The sequence below is a fragment of the Carcharodon carcharias genome, chromosome 9 (genome assembly GCF_017639515.1).
Source record: "Carcharodon carcharias isolate sCarCar2 chromosome 9, sCarCar2.pri, whole genome shotgun sequence".
Lineage (NCBI taxonomy): Eukaryota > Metazoa > Chordata > Chondrichthyes > Lamniformes > Lamnidae > Carcharodon > Carcharodon carcharias.
Genome location: NC_054475.1, coordinates 128,058,128 through 128,080,429, shown reverse-complemented (window position 1 = coordinate 128,080,429; position 22,302 = coordinate 128,058,128). Strand labels below are relative to the sequence as shown.

Sequence of the window (22,302 nt, the reverse complement as noted above, 5' to 3'; positions counted from 1 at the left end):
CTGGTTTACACCAAGTCACTTCTCATAAATACTACATGGGATTAAAGGATTGCAATTGGCTTTTAAGGGGTTATTTTCCTTGAATTATGACCCCCTTTTGATGAGTCACTCCGGGACGGGGCCCTAGCAATGCCCAATAGACGTGATTGACTCCACCAGATTTTCCAACATTTTTTGGTAACAGTGGCTGAATTACATACCAAGTGATACGGGCACCTATCTAGGGTGATTCCAAAGTGAGGACCCTGGAAACATTGTATGGGTCAGTTTGTAGGTTGGTACATCCCAACATTTAAACTAAGACTTGATCTCAGCAGATCTTCAAAACCTTTATGTATAATAATTGCTTTAAAATCAAAGCCAGGTCACATGCATGTCTAAGTACCTGCTCCTAAAACGAAACAAGATCATTTCTTCATTTATAAGAAATTTTTTGACTACTAAGATGAGAAAAATGCAAAGAGTGCTAAACATTAGAAAAATAGAAAAATGGAAAATGTTTCTAAGGGGCTGAAAGAGTGAGAAAGAAAATATCTGAAGATGGAAAACAGAAGAACCTCATGCAAACGGAGAAAGAATGAGAAAAAAGGTTCTGGCCAACCAGGGATACGTTACCAAGAACAATATTTGTGAAGCACAAGCACAGATCCAGGAATCAGGCGACATAAAGGTGAAAGAAAAAGCAGAAAGATTGAGAAAGCAAAACAGAATCAAAAACTGGTAACAAGTAAAGAGGTTTATAGGAAAAAACATGCTGTTGTAAAATAAAATTATGTCAATGAGCATTACCATGGAAAATAAACTAATTTATTTTTATATTCAATAAAAAAAATCAGTTGATACTATTGACTAACCTGAAAGCCCAGTGACTTAGCCACACAATTTTTACTCCTGATTTCTATCTAAGCATTTCTACTGTAATATCAAAATGGAGATAACCATTGAAACAAATGAAAACATTTTCTCCCTCATCCTTTTACACAGAATGTAAAATAACCAACCTATACTTTACCCAATAGAAGTGAAGACAATACCTTTGGAAGTCCTGCTGCATGTTTCATCTGCACCCCACCAACTGAAGCAGTCTGCCCATGGCAGGGGGGATTGGAAGGAAGCAAACAAGTAGTACAGGCTGTAGGCGAGGATGCAGTTGTAGGTGATAGTGGCAAATGTTGATGCAAGGACCATAGCATACCCAACACCTTAAAATGGAGTGAAGAGAGAGAACTTAGATTCGAAACTATGGATGTGAAATAATTACTTCACTTGGATTCAATTAGCCATGCTCAGCAATTTTGTTTGATTGTAATCAATAGAGCATTAATCTCTGATATGCTATTTATGTTCAGATAATTTTGTAGAATTATGATGCAAACTAGGCTTGAGCTGCATTTTTGCACTGTTATTACAAACAATGTTCCACATGCAAAACAGTTTTTAAAAGCACCAGTAAAGCACTTCCTGGCATAGCTCATGGACAGTGAGCAGATATAATCATTGAGAGACTAGAGAAACTTTAGAAAATAGACTGAGGTAGTGAAATTTTTTTTTTAAACTCATAAATGAGGAAGTATTTTGCAGAAAGAACCAGAGCAAATGAACATCTCCTCCTTATTAAAGATTGTCTTCAATGGATTTGCTCTTGAGCAGTGGATGACCTGGAAAGTTGGGCATAACTTATATATTAGGCAGATGAATAAATAAATGATAGTGAATATGTCACACAAAGTCGACTGGTGAAGAATGTTCAACCCGTCCTAGCCCTGAATTCACATCTTTCTCTAAACTCTATCGCTTCTGCTGCCTTGCTTTCTCCAAGTCCATGAAATCCATCTCCTGCTCCCTCAAACCTGTTTCCACCAAACTGTTAACTATCCAAATAGCCTTCCTAGCTTTCATGTTAGCTGATATTTTTAATGGTTCCATCTACTCAGGTGCTGTCCCCTCTCCCCTTCAAATCTGTCATCATCACCACTCTCTTCATAAAACCCTCCTTTGACTGCTCTGTTCTTGCAGGCTATTGCTACACCTGCAACCTCCCTTTCCTCTCCAAAGTCCTTGAACCTGTGGTCGCTTCCAAAATAGGTGCTCATCGTTCTCATAATTCCATATTGGAATCCCACCAATCAGAATTCTGCCCTGACAACCACTGAAGTGGCCCTTATCAAAGTCACAAATCATATTCTATGTTACTGTGACCACAATAAAATGTACCTCGTCATCCTTGTCAAACTAATTTCTTTGGTCCCACCACAAATTCTGTTCCCTCACCATTGTTTCCATTTCTGGCCGATGCCTGAAGATTGGAAGCTTGGTGTTGTGTTTGACCCTGAGATGAACTTCCCACCACATATCCACTCCATTGTCAAAACTGCCTACTTCCATCACCATAACATAACCTTTCTCTGACACTGCCTCAACTCATCTGTTGCTAAAGCCATCATTCCTGCCTTTGTCAGCTCTAGGCTTGATAATTATAATGCTCTGACTTTTAGCTCATGGTGCAGGGCTGGGTAATCCATTCCTCTTGAAAAATCCACCACTATGTGTCTCCGGTCCCACAACGACATGGCTGACTTGTAATTGCCCTCTGTGGCTTAGCAAGTCACTAAGTTGCAACACTCAGAAAAAGGCCAACTGAAATCCCAATCCTCTGAGGACAATTAGAGATGGGCGATATATACTGACTTTGCCAACGAGACTTGTATGCCAAGAATGAATTGTTAAAACCAATAGAAAGTACTGATCCACATCCTTCAATCCCGTTCAATGGCTGATGAGCCTCTAAATCAAATTAATAAAACAAACAACTCAATTAACCAATAACTCATTTAGAAAAATGTTCTATGAATTCAATATCTATGCTTGTAACTGAATGGCTGACAGAGAGTTCTCCTGATATTGGATTGAATATTGAACTGAATTTGTAATGAGAAAAGAATAAATTTCACTTCTTGTTTCTGTCTATTCATTGATTGAATTGGACTTTATAAAGGATACTACAGATCAAGTTGGGTGTAACACTTCACCAAGACTTGCTTAAACCATCAATCTATCACTATGAATTAAATGATTGCTCATTGAAAGCAGTTGCCAAGCTTGTATTGTTCAATAAACATTAACCTTGTAAGATTGGCATGGCTTTCCACACTGCAACAGGTCCGAGGCTAGCAAACTGTCCAAAGGAAGTTTCCAAGAAGAACATTGGTATTCCAGTGAGTGCCAGAATGAGTGTGTAGGGAATAAGAAACGCACCTGGAAAATATAGTAAAAGGAAGTGAAATAGGTTGTATGGATATTAGAGTGACCAGGGTTATTCATGCAGTTTTGGAATGTACGTAATAATAAGGCTATTTTTTTCAAGGAACACTTTTGCAGCTTGAAAACTGAATTGCAGCAAGGCTTACATCAAAAAATTCACATATAGCCTAAGCAAGCAGGTTAAAAACAGGCAAAAATGTAACAATCATGTGTAACAAAAATAGACAAACAAATTCAGCAGGTAACAGTGGAGCGGCAGATGGGATATTAAATTAAGGGTAATGTTAAACTAAAATGATATTAAAATTAAAAACCAACACACTATTCCTACATGCACTGAAGTACATATAAATTAAATAATTTAAGCACCTTGCTGAGCACCAAACCATGCAAAAATAGGACTACATCAATAACTATTTTTTTAATTCATTCATGGAATAAGGGCTTCACTGGCAAGGCCAGCATTTATTGTCTAACCCTAGCTGCCCTTGAGAAGGTAGTGGTGAGCTGCCTTCTTGAACCGCTGCAGTCCATGTGGTGTAGGTACACCCACAGTGCTGTTAGGGAGCGTGTTCCAGGATTTTGACCCAGCGACAGTGAAGGAACGGCGATATATTTCCAAGTCAGGATGGTGAGTGACTTGGAGGGGAACTTCCAGGTGATGGTGTTCCCATCTATCTGCTGCCCTTGTCCTTCTAGATGGTGGTGGTCATGGGTTTGGAAGGTACTGTCTAAGGACCCTTGGTGAATTCCTGCAGTGCATCTTATAGATGGTACACACTGCTGCTAATGTGCATCGGTGATGGAGGGAGTGAATGTTTGTGAATGTAGTGCCAATTAAGTGGGCTGCTTTGTCCTGGGCAGTGTCAAGCTTCTTGAGTGTTGTGGGAGCTGCACTCATCCAGGCTAGTGGGGAGTATTCCATCACATTCCTGACTTGTGCCTTGTAGATGGTGAACAGGCTTTGGGGAGCCAGCAGGTGGGTTACTCATTGCAGGATTCCTAGCCTCTGACCGGCTCTTGTAGCCACAATATTTATATGGCTAGTCCAGTTCATCCTCTGATCAATGGTAGCCCCCAGGCTGATCGTGATGCTATTAAAAGTCAATAGGCGATGGTTAGATTCACTCTTGTTGGAGGTAGTCATTGCCTGGCAATTGTGTGACACCAATGTTACTTGCCACTTGTCAGCCCAAGCCTGGATATTGTCCAGGTCTTGCTGCATTTGGACATGGACTGCTTCAGTGTCTGAGGAGTCATGAATGGTGCTAAACATTGTGTTATCATCAGTGAATATCTCTACTTCTAACCTTATGATGGAAGGAAGGTCATTGATAAAGCATCTGAAGACTGTTGGACCTAGGACACTACCCTGAGGAACTCCTGCAGTGATGTCCTGGAGCGAGATGACTGACCTTCAACAACCACAACCATCTTCCTTTGTGCTGGGTATGACTCCAACCAAAGGAGAGTTTTCCCCCTGATTCCCAGTGACTCTAGATTTGCTAGGTCTCCTTGATGCCACACTTGTTCAAATGCAACCTTGATGTCAAGGACAGTCATTCTCATCTGTTCTGCATCTTACATGGTTGAACGATTAAAAAGACCATTTCATATTAACAAAGGGACTAATTGTTATAACTGCAAATTGAAGGGTTACTCAGCATCTGAATACAAAACAAAGCAATTGCGATGAAAATTCAGGCTCTTATGCAATTCCATTACTCCAAGTTGTTTACAGGGAGTTCATTAAAAAGTCAATGCAGGAGGTGAAAATACAGTCTGTGCTCCCATCAAACATCTCTCATTTTCTTATCAGGAAATGAAGCTCTGACCAATACTGTTGAAATTGCATAATGTCAAAGTGCAGAAAGACATGATTTTAACATCAAATAATACCATAGTATACAGAAAGAATTAACCAGATTGACATAATGCTACTGTTATTTTTTTTTCATTAAATTGTACTAGTTAGCTTGTTAGGTAGGGAAGTATGATGGAATATTAAACTAGTGAGGACTAAGCCTCTGAGCTGAGTCTGACTCTACAGACCTGTTTGTTTTCAGTATGAGGTGATCACCTTTTTAATGAGGAAAGTTAAGTAAAGACTAGCAATTTTGTACAGGTTCTTAAGTTTCATGAATCTCTAATCACTGATAATTGGTGCATAAATAACAGTCAATCCTGAAATAGGAAAACATCTGGATAAATATTTGGCCGGATTTTACAGTCAAAATAACAGTGAGGTCAATGGCACTCACCTCTAGAAAGTGGTAATTTTTAAGAAGAAATTAAAACTTCCAGTGAATGACTGAAAACATCACATGACAAGATTTCAAATTGTAAGTCTTTTACTGTAACAAATAAACTAAAAGCAACAATGACTAAATAAAATATCAGTCAGCAACTTATGCTCTAAGCCATACAAAAAAATCCCCCATTTAACTTTCACAATGACCAAAAACCCCAGTCCATGCATAGTCTTTACTCTGTCACTTATGGGGACACTTAATTATCTGGGAACCAATCCAAAACTATTCTCAGCCCCATTTTCCTTTTCCAGTTGGATAATGTCTGCCCCCGAACTGATTTTCACCATGAGGGATAAAGTGGAGATCCCTCTCTCTAGCCAAAACTAGGAGAATCATCTAGCTTCCTTTTAGCTTCTTATGAGCTTGATCTCTGCAATCTGAGCATGTGCTCCCTTGCTGCCTGGTTCCTTGAGTTGCTGCCTCTATCTCTGTTTCCTCTGTCTCTTTTTTCTCTCTTAATCTCTCTTACTCTCATTCTTGCAGATTGACCTTGTCTGTGAGGTTCAGTGGTATTTTATGAAAACATGCAACCCGATCCAACAATGGCTTCCTATGGACTCTTCCCATTGCAAAGCCCAGCTCCATGGCAACATGAACCATATAGGCCTTCCATGCAGATACAAATGCTGATTAGCTATCCTTGGGAGTCCCTCTCTTAACTTGAAAGAAAATGGACAGTTTAAAGCAAAACCCAACATTCTCAACACTTTTCTGGGTCTTTCAAAACTCAGTCTATCCACTGTTAGCACACATGCTACTGCCATTGTCCTCAAGTGTTAAACACCTTGCATATTCTTCCCAGTAAAACAATCTGAGCTCCATTTAATTTCATTCAAGTCACCCAGCCTTGCTGTCAGGAATACTTCAGTGTTGTGTTATCGTCATGATATAAAGCCACCAAACATTCATAAGCAATTGTGTAAACACATTATGGGCTCATTTAGTAAGACTAGGTATATGAGAACATTTATACAATGGTAGAAAACTTGAAGATATCAGCAGCAGAGCTGTGTTCTGATCACAGGCCAAAGTAAAACTGAGTCTGTATCAGATGACACACTTCCGTTCTAGTGATAGCATGCTGCTAACCCTTAAAGACATATTACAACAGTCCCCTTTCTTTTTAAAGACAATTGCCCCCTTCCAAAGAAGTGTAACTATTTATAATACATGTTCATGTTTAGTTACCATTACATAAGTGTATAGAACTGATGAATCTATGACCGGGATTTTCCGGCCCTTTGCAGGTGGGACCTGCCACAGGTGAGGCAGTGCCCCAGCCAGAAGTCCATTGACCTGCAGCAGGACCAGAAGATCCCGGTGGCGGGCAGGGGTGGAAAATCCCAGCCTATGAGTCTATAAAGCATAGACATAATCTGCTTGGTACACCCAGATCATGTACTGTTAACCTTGTCTGGAGGTTTCTTTGATTGCTCATAGTGACCTGTGGGATTGTCATTCTTGAATGTTGTTCCTGGTTGCATTTGGGATCTTGTCCTCGATGCAACCAGACTGTATGGTGGTTAGAGAGCTGGAATGGATCCAATTTGTCCTCAGTTACACCTCACCATTGCACCTTTGTGTATAATGACTTATAGAACTTTGGTTCCAAACAAATCTGGTCACCTTGTCTGGTTAGCACCTAGCTACTGTGGGCTCCTGGATGTGAACTTGTTATCCCAACTGTAAACTTGGCAATTCTGTACCTTCATTTTTATCATGCATGATGGTCATCTTCTCTTGTAGTTTTAAAAGTTGCTCTCTAGTTTCTGGGAGAGTAGAATGGGTAAGAGTAGGCAGACTGATACACACTGGCCTGCCAAACTTGAGCTTTGCTGGTGATGGAATAGTTGAACTTAGAGGTGTCGCTCTCAGATGTAACATTGCAACGTGTCGATCTTGTTTGGCCAACCTACATCTGAAAATTAGGGATTTCACAGTGTGACTCATTTATTCATTTAGGCCATTAGGTGTAGGATAATGAGGAGAAGTAGTGCGATTGATATTCCACTTCTCACAAACATCCATAAATTGCGGACTGTTATCTTGGATGATCTCTCTAGATACACCAAATAAACTGAAAATAGTACTTAGAGTGGGTGCAACAGCTGAGCTTGATGTATTATGCAATTGTTGTATAGTGGGGCACTTGGTAAAGTAGTGAATGATGATGATGAAGTCAGTGCCATAGACATGAATGATGTCAGATGCAATTTTGGAACATGGATGGGTAGGAAATTCACATGGAATCAATGGCTCTTTGTGCTGACTTGGCATTTGGTCTTGACATGCCTCACATTTCTTGACTATGACTTCAATATCATTGTTCATACTCAGTCAATAGACTGTTTCTCATGTGAGTCTCCTCATCTGATCCATGCCCATGTGTGAGTGATGAAGTAGTTGAAGAATATGAGATCACAAAGATTCTGGTACGATGACCTGCCTGTCTTTAAAAATGACTCCCTGGGAGATGTCTTGCTCATTCCAGTAAGGTCAGAATGGTCTCATTTGTTCACGGGCTTGCTGAATTGAATCAGGACATCCTCCAATAATGGTTTTCCACAGTTCCGGTGGTGTAGAATCTTTTGCTGATTATTCTTGTAGCTTCTGGCATTTGAGCTGCACAAAATGTACCAAATCAAGTTGAAGAACATCTTCAAGTTCAATGTCAATGAAGTCAATTGTTGATGTAAGGATATATCTTCTGTTTTTGCTGAGTTAGGCAATCTGCTAAGTGCACCCGACGTGACCATCAAGTTACCTGGTTTTCAGTTAATCTCACAGAGATAACCTTGATTCTTTATCAAGTGACATTGCAATCTTGGTGGTTCACCAAATCATGTCCAGTGGCTTTCTTCCCCCTTCCTTTTGTTTTTTTTCCCAATAATTTATATAGATTTTTCTTTTCCCACCTATTTCCATTACTTTTAAATCTTTTATGCCCCCCCCAGCCCCACTAGAGCTATACCTTGAGTGCCCTACCATCCATTCTTAATTAGCACATTCATTTAGATAATATCACCAACTTCAACACCTCTGTGTTCTTTTGTTCTTTTGTCTGTGACATCTTTTGATGATCTGTTCCTATCACTGCTTGCTTATCCCTACAACAACACCACCCCCCTCCACTTCTCTCCCCGCCCCCCCACCGCCCACCGCCCCGCCCCCCCCCCCACCTTAAACCAGCTTATATTTCACCCCTCTCTTTGTAAAAAAAAATCAGTTCTGTTGAAGGGTCATGAGGACTCGAAACGTCAACTCTTTTCTTCTCCACCGATGCTGCCAAACCTGCTGAGTTTTTCCAGGTAATTCTGTTTTTGTTTTGGATTTCCAGCATCCGCAGTTTTTTGTTTTTATCCAGTGGCTTGTGGTTGGTTGTTATCACAAATCATTTGCCAAATAGATAGGTATGAAGATACATGATTCCAAACACTAAAGCTAATGTTTCCCATCCGATGTTGGAGTAGTTTGATTGTGTTATGGAGTGAGATTTGAAACAAATGCAACCTGTTTGCCTTTTTGTAGTTTGCCTGTTCCCAGACTTTTCTGTGAGGCAATATCTCCTAGGTAATTGTCTCCCTAGGGTCATTAAATTGCAATGTTGATGCCTCTGATAATGACTGTTACAGAGCACTGAAGAGGTGTCGGTGGTCTTTGTGCGACAGGAAAGGCACATCCTTTCTCAACAATTCCCTTAGCGATGACAATTTTTAAGTAAAATTGAGAATGTATGGAGACAAAAAATTCAGGAGACCAAGACATTTCTGAAGATTGCCCTCATCCTGAGGAGTTGACATGGCTTTAATATCCTCTGCTTTACTTGTATTCCAGCACTGGAATTAATAGAACAAAAGAAATTTATCTGCCTCATGTTGTTGTTACATTTCAGTCTGTTAAGCACCAATTCTTCATTATGTGCCGCTTGCATCAGTAGGCGCAGATTATGGTCATGTTCTTACTTTTTTCTTCCCACAACAGCAATATCATCAGTGATACAGATGCATCCTGGTACATTACAAGGAATGTGGTCCCTCTGAGCTTGAAAGAGATGCTGGCTAACAGTTAGCCTTTGAAAACAGTATCATCTGAATGGGGTATGAAATGCAGTAAGTTCTTAGGAGATCTTTTGGGAGTAGCCATGCTTGGCATCAAGCTTCGAGAAAAGTTTTGCACCTGCAAAGCTCAGATTTAACTCTTCTAATGGGGGTATTTTGTAAGGGTAACAATATTGCAGTTCCCTTGAAACTGCCAATTTTCTGGATATTTTGATTTTAAGTTGTGATAGGAGCAGTTTCCAAGACTGATCTGTCATATAAGGTCTAACTGATTCTATAGCTTGTTACTAGTGCATGCTGGTAGACCTACAATTGCTCGGCCTTTAGTATCCATAATACAGAACATCTGTGACAGCCGGGAGGATTGATTGTATTTGCACTCCAGGACTACGAATCACAGCAAACATTTCGGATGGTGTGATGGTATCTATGTTGTTCATGAGATTGATGGTGTAAAACATCTGTTCTCCAATTATCATCTTGTCGTGCATATCATCATCATTTTATGGTTTGTCATTCAGCTCCTGTATACGTTTCTGACAGGATACTGGATAGTTATTCTTATTGCTTAAAGGTACCCATAGTGTATGGTCTGTTTGGATCAGTGCATGCCCCTTTGTAGCCGCATCAGCCTTTGCTCTAGTGCACTGCCTCTGCCAATGGCCCTTTCTGCCACATGCCTTGCACAATTGATGGAAAGCTGGACATTTCCTTGGTGTATGCAGAAAGCCACACCGTCCACAGGTTTTGCTCGGTTGAGGTGTCCCAGTAAGTGGGTCAACAATGTGGGTGGCACGTAGGACCTGTAATCTTCATCAACCTGTGAGGATCATTTCATACTTAGATAAAAGCAAAAAACTACAGATGCTGGAAATCCAAAACAAAAACAAAAATACCTGGAAAAACTCAGCAGGTCTGGCAGCATCTGTGGATAGGAGCACAGTTAACGTTTCGAGTCCGAATGACCCTTCAACAGAACTAAGTAAAAATAGAAGAGGTGAAATATAAGCTGGGGTGGGACAAGAAGAGCTGGATAGAGGACCAGTGATAAGTGAAGATAACCAAAAGATGTCACAGACAAAAGGACAAAGAAGTGCTGAAGGTGGTGATATTTTCTAAAAGAATGTGCTAATTAAGGGTAGAAAGCAGGGTGAGGAAGCTACAGATAGCCTAAGTGGGGGTGGGGTGGGGGGAAGGGATCGAAATAGGCTAAAAGGTAGAGCTAAAACAATGTACACTTAAAAATAATGGAAGTAGGTGGGAAAAGAAAAATCTATATAAATTATTGGAAAAAACAAAAAGGAGGGCGAAAATTGGAAAGTGGGTGGGGATGGAGGAGAGAGTTCATGATCTAAAATTGTTGAACTCAATATTCAGTCCGGAAGGCTGTAAAGTGCCTAGTCGGAAGATGAAGTGCTGTTCCTCCAGCTTGCATTGAGCTTCATTGGAACAATGCAGCAAGTCAAGGACGGACATGTGGGCATGAGAGCAGGGTGGAGTGTTGAAATGGCAAGCAACAGGGAGGTCTGGGTAATGCTTGCGGACAGACCGAAGGTGTTCTGCAAAGCGGTCACCCAGTCTGCGTTTGGTCTCTCCGCTGTAGAGGAAACCGCATTGGGAGCAACAAGTGCAGTAGACTAAGTTGAGGGAAGTACAAGTGAAATGCTGCTTCACTTGAAAGGAGTGTTTGGGACCTTGGGCAGTGAGGAGAGGGGAAGTAAAGGGGCAGGTGTTGCACCTTCTGCAGTTGTATGGGAAGGTGCCGTAGGAGGGGATTGAGGTGTAGGGGGTGATGGAGGAGTGGACCAGAGTGTCCCGGAGGGAACGATCCTGTGGAATGCCGCCGGGGGGGGTGAAGGGAAGATGTATTTAGTGATGGCATCATGCTGGAGTTGGCGGAAATGGCGGAGGATGATCCTTTGAATGCGGAGGCTGGTGGGGTGATAAGTGAGGACAACGGGGACCCTATCATGTTTCTGGGAGGAAGGAGAAGGCGTGAGGTCGGATGCGCGGAAGATGGGCCGGACACGGTTTTGGGCCCTGCCAACGACCGTGGGTGGAAAACCTCAGTTAAGGAAGAAGGAGAACATGTCAGAGGAACTGTTTTTGAAAAAGGCATCTTCAGAACAGATGCAACGGAGGCAAAGGAATTGAGAGGATGTGATGGAGTCCTTACAGGAAGCATGTCAACTCACAGACACTTCCTCCTACCTCTCCCTGGACCATGACACCACCACTGAACATCAAGCCATTGTTTCCAGAACTGTTACTGACCTCATCTCCTCTGGAGATCTTCCTTCCACAGCTTCCAACCTGATAGTCTCGCTCGGACAGCCCGCTTCTACCTCTTACCCAAAATCCACAAACAGGACTATCCTGGCAGACTGATTGTGTCAGCCTGTTCCTGCCCTACGGAACTCATTTCTTGCGATCTTGACTCCATTCTCTCTCCCCTTGTCCAGTCCTTTCCCACCTACATCCGTGATTCCAGTCCCCTGGCCCCAACAGCCTCCTCTTCACCATAGATATCCAATCCCTCTACATCTCCATCCCCCACCAGGATGGTCTGATGGCTCTCCGCTTCTTCCACGAACAGAGGCCCAAACAATCCGCATCCACCACTATTCTGCTCCATCTGGCTGAACTTGTCCTCGCACTGAACAATTTCTCCTTTAACTCCTCTCACTTCCTGCAAATAAAAGGTGTGGCTATGGGTACCCATATGGTACCCGCATGGGCCCCAACTATGCCTGTCTCTTTATGGGGTATGTGGAACATTCCTTGTTCCAGTCCTACTCCAGCCACCTTCCACAACTCTTTCTCCGGTACATTGTTGATTACTTTGGTGCTGCTTCCTGCTCTTGTCGGGACTTGGAAAAATTTATTAATTTTGCTTCCAATTTCCACCCCTCCATCATTTTCACATGATCCATCTCTGACACTTCCCTTCCCTTCCTTGACCTCTCTGTCTCAATTTCTGGTGATAAACTGTCCACCAATAACCATTACAAGCCTACCAACTCCCACAGCTACCTCGACTGCAGCCCCTCACACACCGCTTCCTGTAAGGACTCCATCCCATTCTCTCAATTCCTTCGCCTCTTGTCGCATCTGTTCTGAAGATGCCACTTTCAAATCAGTTCCTCTGACATGTCCTCCTTCTTCCTTAACCGAGATTTTCCACCCACGGTGGTTGACAGGGCCATCAACCGTGTTCGGCCCATCTCCCGCACATCTGCCCTCACACCTTCTTCTCCCTCCCAGAAACATCATAGGGTCCCCCTTGTCCTCACTTATCACCCCACTAGCCTCTGCATTCAAAGGATCATCTGCCGCCATTTCCGCCAACTCCAGCATGATGCCACCACCAAACACATCTTCCCTTCACCCACCCCCCGGCGGCATTCCACAGGGATCGTTCCCTCCAGGACATCCTGGTCCACTTCACCATCACCTCCTACACCTCAGCCCCCTCTCATGGCACCTTCCCATGCAACTGCAGAAGATGCAACACTTGCCCCATTACTTCCCCGCTCCTCACCATCCAAGGGTCCAAACACTCCTTTCAAGGGAAGCAGCATTTCACTTGCACTTCCTTCCACTTAGTCTATTGCATTCGTTGCTCCCAATGCAGTTTCCTCTACACTGGAGAGACCAAATGCAGACTGGGTGACCGCTTTGTAGAAAACCTTCGGTCTGTCTGCAAGTATTACCCAGACCTCCCTGTCACTTGCCATTTCAACACTCCACCCTGCTCTCATGCCCACATGTCCATCCTTGGCTTGCTGCATTGTTCCAATGAAGTTCAATGCAAACTGGAGGATCAGCACCTCATCTTCCGACTAGGCACTTTACAGCCTTCCAGACTGAATATTGAGTTCAACAATTTTAGATCATGAACTCTCTCCTCCATCCCCACCCCCTTTCCGATTTTCCCCCTCCTTCTTGTTTTTTCCAATAATTTATATAGATTTTTCTTTTCCCACCTACTTCCATTATTTTTAAGTGTACATTGTTTTATCTCTAACTTTTGGCCTATTTCAATCCCTTCACCCCGCTCCACCCCAACTAAGGCTATCTGTACTTTGCTTGTCCTGCTTTCTACCCTTAATTAGCACATTCCTTTAGATAATATCACCATCTTCAACACCTCCTTGTCCTTTTGTCTGTGACATCTTTTGGTTATCTCCACCTATCACTGGTCCTCTATCCAGCTCTTCTTGTCCCACCCCTCCCCTTAAACCAGCTTATATTTCACCTCTCTTCTATTTTACTTAGTTCTGTTGAAGGGTCATTCGGACTCGAAATGTTAACTGTGCTTCTATCCGCAGATGCTGCCACACCTGCTGAGTTTTCCCAGGTAGTTTTGCTTTTGTTTCACTTCATACTTACATCCCTCCTTGAGTAGCTCTTCAATGATATATGTTTTGGCATTGTCTAGCAGATCTTTCTAGAGTGCCTCCTGGGGAGTGGACATGATTGCTGACTCAACAACTCTGTCTGCTACCTCTGCATCTGAAAAATCAGAGCATGTATTCTTTTCTCCACATCTGCTGAGAAAGTGGTTTCAGGTTTCTGCAGGCTGTTGTTGAAATGACATGGACTCGTCAATAAATATGGAAGTTTAACCTGATTCTGAAGTAGTCTTCCAAGGTAGTCCATATCATTTCCTTTAGCTATTCTACTATTTATCCTGACATATTCAGCCTGTGTAGACCTTCATTCCCAATTGCTTGGTGAATTTTTATCACTTGATTGCCTGTTTCAGATACACCTAAATCAAGAAACCATAGCTATTTATACATTACAAATTCAGAACGTAGGTTAGCTGTCTCCCAATTCAAACTGAGGAATTTTGTGGACATTTTGATAATATCCCTTTGACCTTCCTCCTTGTTTCATTGAATTTATTGTTCAGCAACTCCCAAAGATACCCATTATAATCACAACCTTCTCTGGTCCGATATTTATGACAGCTTTGTTAGATTTTATATTTGGTTGACTCTCCCTCACTCGCTATCTGGCCCACGCCCTGGTCTTAACCCTTCTCAACTGAGCTAACCAAGTACTGGTCCTCTCGATGGACTGCCTCACTTACTCAACTGACAGGCTATGTGCTACAATCTTACGACGAAGATTCTGGTTGCATACCAACTCTTTAGTTGAGAGCTACCTTAATCTTCAAAGCTTTCCTGTGCAATCACCACACTGCGATTTTAACATTCTCTGATGCCTTGAACTCGTTACGGTCTGACCAAAATGTCAAGGGTCATTTCCTGCCTTGTAGGTGATTGAAGGCCATTCACTATTAATTGGTCTGTTTGAGTTTTTATAATGATATACAGGGAACAATCACTCATAAGTAATTGTGTAAAAACATTGTGGCTTCATTTTTTTTAAGACTAGGTACATGAGAACATATATACTAAGTTAGAAAAATTGAATACATTAGCAGCAGAGCTGTGTGTTCTGTTCTTCTCACAGGCCGAAGTGAAACTTAGACTAGATCACATGACACACTTCCCTTCTAATGATGACATGCTGCTAGCCATTAAAGGCATATTACAACAAACAGGTCATATGATCTCTTAAATGAAAGCAAATGACTGGAACATAATAGTCTTATAAACCTTATAATTGTAACACTTTTCTGTTCTCTTCTTTTGTCCCTCTTCATTCAATTCCTCTTTATTTCTCTTGATTTCTTCTTCTGTAATTGATTTGACATTAACCTCAACCAATCAAATAAATATTTCCTTCTCAGTCCTTCCCCTGTTTATTTCACCTTTCTTCACGATGATGGACAAGGAGATTTTTTTTTCCTTCACAGGATGTGGGCTTCGCTGGCTGGGCCAGCATTTATTGCCCATTCCTAGTTGCCTTTGAGAAGGTAGTGGTGAGCTGCGTTCTTGAACTGCTGCAGTCCATATGATGTAGTTACACCCATATTGCTGTTAGGGAGGGAACTCCAGGATCTTAACCGAGCAACCATGAAGGAACAGTGACATATCCCAAGTAAGAATGGTGAGTGGCTTGGAGTGGAACTTCCAGTTGATGGTGTTCCTATCTATCTGTTGCCCTTATCTTTTCAGATGGTAGTGGTCATGGGTTTGGAAGTTGCTTTCTAAGTGGCCTTGGTGAGTTCCTGCAGTGCATCTTGTAGCTAGTACACACTGCTGCTACTGTGCTTCATTGGTGGAGGGAGTGAATGTTTGTGGATGTGGTAGCACTCAAGCGGGCTGCTTTGTCCTGAATGATGTCAAGCTTCTTGACTGCAGTGGGACCTGCACTCATCCAGGCAAGTAGGGAGTATTCCTTTATACTTCTGACTTGTGCCTTGTAGATGGTGGACAGGCTCTGGGGAGGCATAAGGTATTACTCGCTGCCAGATTCCTAGCCTTTGACCTGGCCTTGTAGCCATAGTATTTATATGGCTAGTCCAGTTCAGTTTCTGGTCAATGGTAACCCCCAGGGTGTTGATAATGGGAGATTCAGCGATGGTCATGCTTTTGAACATCAAGGGCAATAGTTAGACTCTCTCTTGTTGGAGATGGTCATTGCCTGGTACTTGTGTGATGTGGATATTACTTGCCGCTTGTCAGCCCAAGCCTGGATATTGTCCAGATCTTGCTGCATTTGGACATGGACTGCTTCAGTATCTGCGGAGTCACAAATGGTGTTGAACATTGTGCAATCATCAGCAAACATCCCCACTTCTGACCTTATGATGGAAGGAAGGTCATTGCTGAAGCAGCTGAAGAGGGTTGGGCCCAGGACACTACCCTGAAGAACACCTGCACTGATGTCCTGGAGCAGGGATGACTGACCTCCAACAACCACAGCCATCTTGCATTGTGCTAGATATGACTCCAACCAATGGGGAGTTTTCCCCCTGATTCCCATTGACTCCAGTTATGCTAGGGCTCCTTGAAATCACACTTAGCCAAATGCAGCCTTGATGTCAAGGACAGTCACTCTCACCTCACCTCGGGAGTTCAGCTCCTTTGTCCTTTTTCGAACCAAGGCTATAATGAGGTCTGGAGTGGTGTGGCGCTGGTGGAACCTAAAGTAGGCATCAGTGAGCAGGTTATTGCTAAGAAAGTGTCTCTTGATAGCACTGTTGATGGCCCCTTCCATTACTTTACTGATGATAGAGAGTAGACTAGTGGGGCAGTAATTGGCCAGGTTGGATTTGTCCTGCTTTTTGTGCGCAGGACATATCTGGGCAATTTCCCACATAGCGGGGTAGATGCCAGTATTGTGGCTGTACTGGAACAACTTGGCTAGGGGCAAGGCAAGTTCTGGACTATTCTGTACTATTGACAGAATATTATCAGGGCCCATAGTGTTTGTACTATCCCGTGCCTTCAGCTATTTCTTGATATCATGTGGATTGAATCAAATTGGCTGAAGATAAGCATCTGTGATGCTGGGGACCTCCAGAGGAGGCCGAGATGGATCACCCACTTGGCACTTCTGGCTGAAGATTGTAGCAAATGCTTCAGCCTTATCTTTTGCACTGATGTGCTGGGCTCCCCCATCATTGAGGATGGGGTATTTGTGAAGTATCCTCTTTCAGTGAGTTGTTTAATTGCCCACCACCATTCACGACGGGATGTGGCAGGACTGCAGAGCTTAGACCTGATCTGTTTGTTGATAACCCTGTCTATCACTTGCTGCTTATGCTGTTTGGCACGCAAGTAGTCCTGTGTTATAGCTTCACCAGGTTGACACCTCATTTTAAGGGTATGCCTGCTGCTGCTCCTGACATACCTTCCTGCACACTTCATTGAACCAGGGTTGAACTCCTGGCTTAATGGTAATGGTAGAGTGGGGGATATGCCAGGCCCTGAGGTTACAGATTGTGTTTGAGTACAATTCTGCTGCTGCTGATGGCCCACAGCACCTCATGGGTGCCCAGTTTTGAGTTGCTGAATTTTATCGAAATCTATCCCATTTAGCATGGTGGTAGTGCCACACAACACAATAGAGGGTATCCTCAATGTGAAGCAGGGACGTCGTCTCCACAACGACTACCATGGTCATTCCTGCTGATACTGTCATGGGCAGATGCATCTGTGGCAGCAGGTTGGCGAGGAGGAGGTCAAGTATGTTTTTCTTTCTTGTTGGTTCTCGTACCACCTGTTGCTCGACCAGCTCGGTCAGTAATGGTTCTACTGAGCCACTCAGGGTGATGGATATTTAAGCCCCCACTCAGAGTACATGCTGGGATCTTGCCACCCTCAGTGCTTCCTCCAAGTGGTGCTCAAAATGGAGGAGCACTGATTCATCAGCTGAGGGAGGACGGTATGTGGTAATCAGCAGGAGGTTTCCTTGCCTATTTTTGACTTGATGCCATGAGACTTCATGGGGTCCGGAGTTGAGGTTGAGGACTCCAAGGGCAACTCTGTTCCAGCTGTATAGCACTGTGCCGCCACCTCTACTGGGCCTGTCCTGCTGGTGGGACAGAACATACACAGCAGGATGGTGACGGTGGTGTCTGGGACATTATCTGTTAGCTATGATTCCATGAGGATTGCTGCTGTTTGATTAGTCCATGTGACAGCTCTCCCAATTTTGGCACTAGCCCCCATATATGTTAGTAAGGAGGACTTTGCAGGGTCGACGGCTGTATTTGCCATTGTTGATTCCAGTGCCTAGGTCGATGCCGGGTGGTCCGTCCAGTTTCATTCCTTTTTTGAGGCTTTGTAGCGGTTTGATACTGCTGATTGGCTTGCTAGGCCATTTCAGAGGGCATTTAAGAGTCAACCCCATTTCTGTGGGCCTGGAGTCATGTGTAGGAGTAGGCCACACCAGGTAAGGATGGCAGATATCCTTTCCTAAAGGATGGTAGTGAACCAGATGGGTTTTTACAACGATCAACAATGGTTTCATGGTCATCATTAGACTTTTAATTCCAAATTTTTTATTGAATTCAAATTCCACCATCTGCCTTGGCGTGATTTGCACCCGGGTCCCCAGAACGTTACTCTAGGTCTCTGGATTACTAGTCCAGGTTACTAGTGGTAAGAAATACCACTACACCATCACCTCCCCATCACCTCGCTATTATTTCCCCTGTTCACTCATCTCCCAGATGCCCAGATTCCCTCTCTGTCTCATTATCAATTGACACTTTCAGCAAGTTAGTGGACAGAACATTTTGAGCTGAAGAGCAAGTTAACCAATGGCTGATACAGTTACATGCCCTGCTACTGCAAAGTCTGGCCCAATTTTCTCTCTCAGTCTCTGTAGAATGGGGAAGTTACCTGGTGCTGAATGCAAGAGGGCCAAAGAAAGATTTGTAATCAAAGATTATGTTTGGGAGAATAGAAATGATGGCCTGGACTTTATCCTGGAGACAAGGTCAGAGTAGGAAATATTTACCAGGCTTGTCAGTGGAATTTATCCATTTACTGATTTCTAACTAATCCATTTATCAGACACGTTGCTGAACTGAGGCCCTGTCTGCTCTCTCAGGTGGGCAGAAAAGATCCGATGACACAATTTTGAGAAAGAGCAGTGAAGTTCTTGCGAATTTCCTGGCCAATATTTATCCCTTCTTTCCTCTGCCCTATATTTTGCATTTAACTACCATACCTCCTCCATTTTTGTAAGCCAGGAAAGGAAATCGGCAGATGTTACCCAGACCCACTGCATAACCAATCATTGCGAGTAAGTATTCAGTCTTCGAAGACCAGTTGCCTCGCTCCACATTCTCATCACTTCCACTCATATGTTCGTTGATGACAGCCTGGGGGAAAGAGAGGAAATGGCCAACTCAGAGGTTAGACTTTCTCAGGCCAGAGCTGAGACAAAAAGTACAGTTTTCACCCAATACAGAGATACTGGGTTAAATCTTCCGAGGGGTGGCAATCAGCATCAGATTACCACTCCACTCCTATTTTTTTACATGCACTTGAGCTCCACATTTCTGACCTGGGCCACTTCAGAAATGGCGGCCATCCCTGTTCTGGGAGTCCTTCCTCATAGGCTAGGATTCTCGAGGAATGCCAAGCCACACCGCCTTTTTATGTTACTAGCTGCCATATTTCGGTGAGTCTTCATTCACTAACACAGCGAAAATCTGCAGGACATTTAAATAGCTTTTCATTGAGTTAATGAATGAATGTGAGTGAGGTAAATAAGTAAGAGGGTAGGTTGGCAGGATGGTAGGGAGCCAGCTGGATAGGGTGGCAGGGTGGTAGCTGGCAGTTTGTTAGGTAGCAGGGTGGTGGGTAGCAGGTGGGTAGGGTGAGTGAGGTGTCAGTTGGGTAGGGTAGTAGCATGCAAGTGGCAAGGTGGGCAGTGTTGTAGGGTGAATAGGGTGGGTAGGGTGCCAGCTGGGCTGGGTGGTAGGGTGGTAGATGTCAGGGTGGTTAGAGTGGAAGTGCAGTAGGGTGGATAGGGTGCCTGCTATTTAGGGTCAGAGGGTGGTAGGGTGGCGAGGCCAGGTCGGGTCAAGGGGTGTCGGAGAGTTGGGTGGGTCAAGGGGAGGTCGGAGGATTGGGGGAGTCAGAGAGTTGGAGGGGGAAGTTAAGGAATGCTCAGTGTGGAGGAAAAAGGGGTCACCTGAAAAGTTACCCAGGAGTTAGATATGGTTTTCTCCTGTTCTACATTAAACAGGTAAGAGAGTCGGAACCCTCCAAAGTCTCCAACTCTAACTCAGAGGTGGAGACTTTTTCGGAGGGTTGCAGGTGCAGGGGAGATGTCTAATTGGAATTTGAAACTTCCTGTGCAATTTCAAAGGAGATTTTGCATTGAGACCTCTGAAAGGTCCCCCAGTGCATCTTCCAGAGTACCTCTGGGTACGACTGTCTGGAGACCAGAAGATCTGGACTACCGTTCTCCATTTAGCAGCAATCAGTTGGTAGGTTGGAAACACCCTGAACCCCAAGGAGAGACTCTGCAATTCACAACAACCAAAATCCCCAAATTATCAGTACCTCTCAGAGTTTTACATGAGTTTACTGTCAGGTTTTGAAAAAATACTCACTGTGTCCTCTGAAGGGTGTGTTTGATGGTCATTCTGTGAGAACCCAGATAAAGCCAATTCACTCAGATACATTTTTGGTTAATAAGGAATAATTCTTCTGTTGTTTGAGGGTTTGGGTGTCCAGTTTGAAGCGATTTTACTGCTGCAGTAATCTGATTAACGGGATGAGTTTCAAAACAGAGTTCAAGAACAGAGCAAAGTACAAGAACTATTCCACAATTGATTTAAAAGGAGCGTCATGAGGTACATCCAAGGTCCCAGACTAAGTGAATCTGCTGGACCAAGTGCTTTCCCTGGCAATAATGTGTAAGGGTACTCAGTATCAAAGTGTAGTTTTTCTGCATCAACAGGTTTGACATCAGCTACATTATTAAATGGGACAGTACCAATGAACCTGCACCAATCAGGAGCTCAAGCACAGCAGAACTCTGCATGTACTTGTTAAACATTGGGCTGAAAACAAACTACTGGACTATTTGAGTTCATTTCACACTTTAACATTAGAGCTTGAAATTTTGTTTCACTAAAGTTACACCGAGACTATGGGCAGAATTTTAAGTCCAGCGGGCCACCCGATCGGGCGTAAATGAGATGAGCATCCCAACATCTTCATGCACTCGCGTGATATTTTGGTCGGCTGGCCCAAGCGGGTGCCAGTCTTGCACCCGCCATTAATTAAGAGGCCACTTAAGGACTTTAAAAAGCCAATTGATGGCAATTTTTCAATTCCCTGTGCGATTTCGCGCTCGTCGCATGGGCAAAACTGGCAGGCAGCCAGCCGACAATTTCAAAAACCTCATCCACGGTGGGGTCAAAGGGGTGAGCACCATTGGCCGTGTCAGTAGTGGGGAGTTTGGTACATAGTTTGCTGCAGGTGACTTAAGGTGTTTGGTAGCTTCATCTCTGATCGGGGCTTCACTGATAGCATTTCCAGGCTTCATTTCAGACCTGGAAGAGAAGTGGCAGTTAATTAAACACCAGATAAAAGCAAAATACCGTGGATATTGAAAATCTGAAACATAAACAAAAATTGGTGGAAAACCTCAGTAGGTCTGACAGCATCTGTGGAGAGGAAGACAGAGTTAACTTTTTGAGTTCGTATGACTCTTCATCAGTTCTGAAGAGTCATACAGACTCGAAACTTGAACTCTGTCTTCCTCTCCACAGATGCTGTCAGACCTGCTGAGGTTTTCCACCAATTTTTGTTCTTGTTTCATTTCAGATCTCCTTGGTGTCTAAAGGCTCCTGGCGGATTCAGACCATGTGGACCCTTCCAGGTGTCAGGGAGCCTTCTGTTACCCTGGTAATGGAGATTGTGGTCTCCAATGGTGGCACGTCCTCGGAGGAGGAAGAGAGGGGCAGAAGGGAGAGGAGGCCAGGTGTCCCAATGCAGCTTCCGGAGGAGGCACCTGTGGAGGAGAGCCGCAGACCCAAGGGGCCCAGGGCCAGCAGGAAGCCCAAGGCGTTAGGAGCCACAGAAGACACCACTATCCTGCCCCCAATGTTTACAGACGGCGATGCAGGTACCTCATTGTGTCTGAGCTGCAATGCTGAAGGAGGTTCCATCTCTTAAGGGAGACAGTGACCTCCATTTGTCAGATGATTGGCCCTGCCAGTCAGCTCCAACTGTGAGGGTGGACACCCCATGCCACTGGCACTGAAGGTCACAATGGCC

The 22,302-nt window shown here is 43.7% G+C and overlaps 1 protein-coding gene across 1 annotated transcript in view; it reads right to left on the bottom strand.

The window, feature by feature from the left end:
- Positions 1–22,010, bottom strand: part of LOC121282470 (sodium- and chloride-dependent neutral and basic amino acid transporter B(0+)-like) — an 86,562-nt gene extending 64,552 nt beyond the window's left edge. The window contains exons 1-4 of the mRNA XM_041196173.1: positions 21,947–22,010; positions 19,232–19,360; positions 3,124–3,255; positions 1,035–1,202 (exon numbers count right to left, since the gene is read on the bottom strand). Of these exons, the coding sequence (XP_041052107.1) occupies positions 1,035–1,202; positions 3,124–3,255; positions 19,232–19,301 (370 nt within the window). The 5' untranslated portion in view covers positions 19,302–19,360; positions 21,947–22,010. The remainder of the gene's footprint in view (positions 1–1,034; positions 1,203–3,123; positions 3,256–19,231; positions 19,361–21,946) is intronic.
- Between the last annotated feature and the right edge of the window lie 292 nt (positions 22,011–22,302).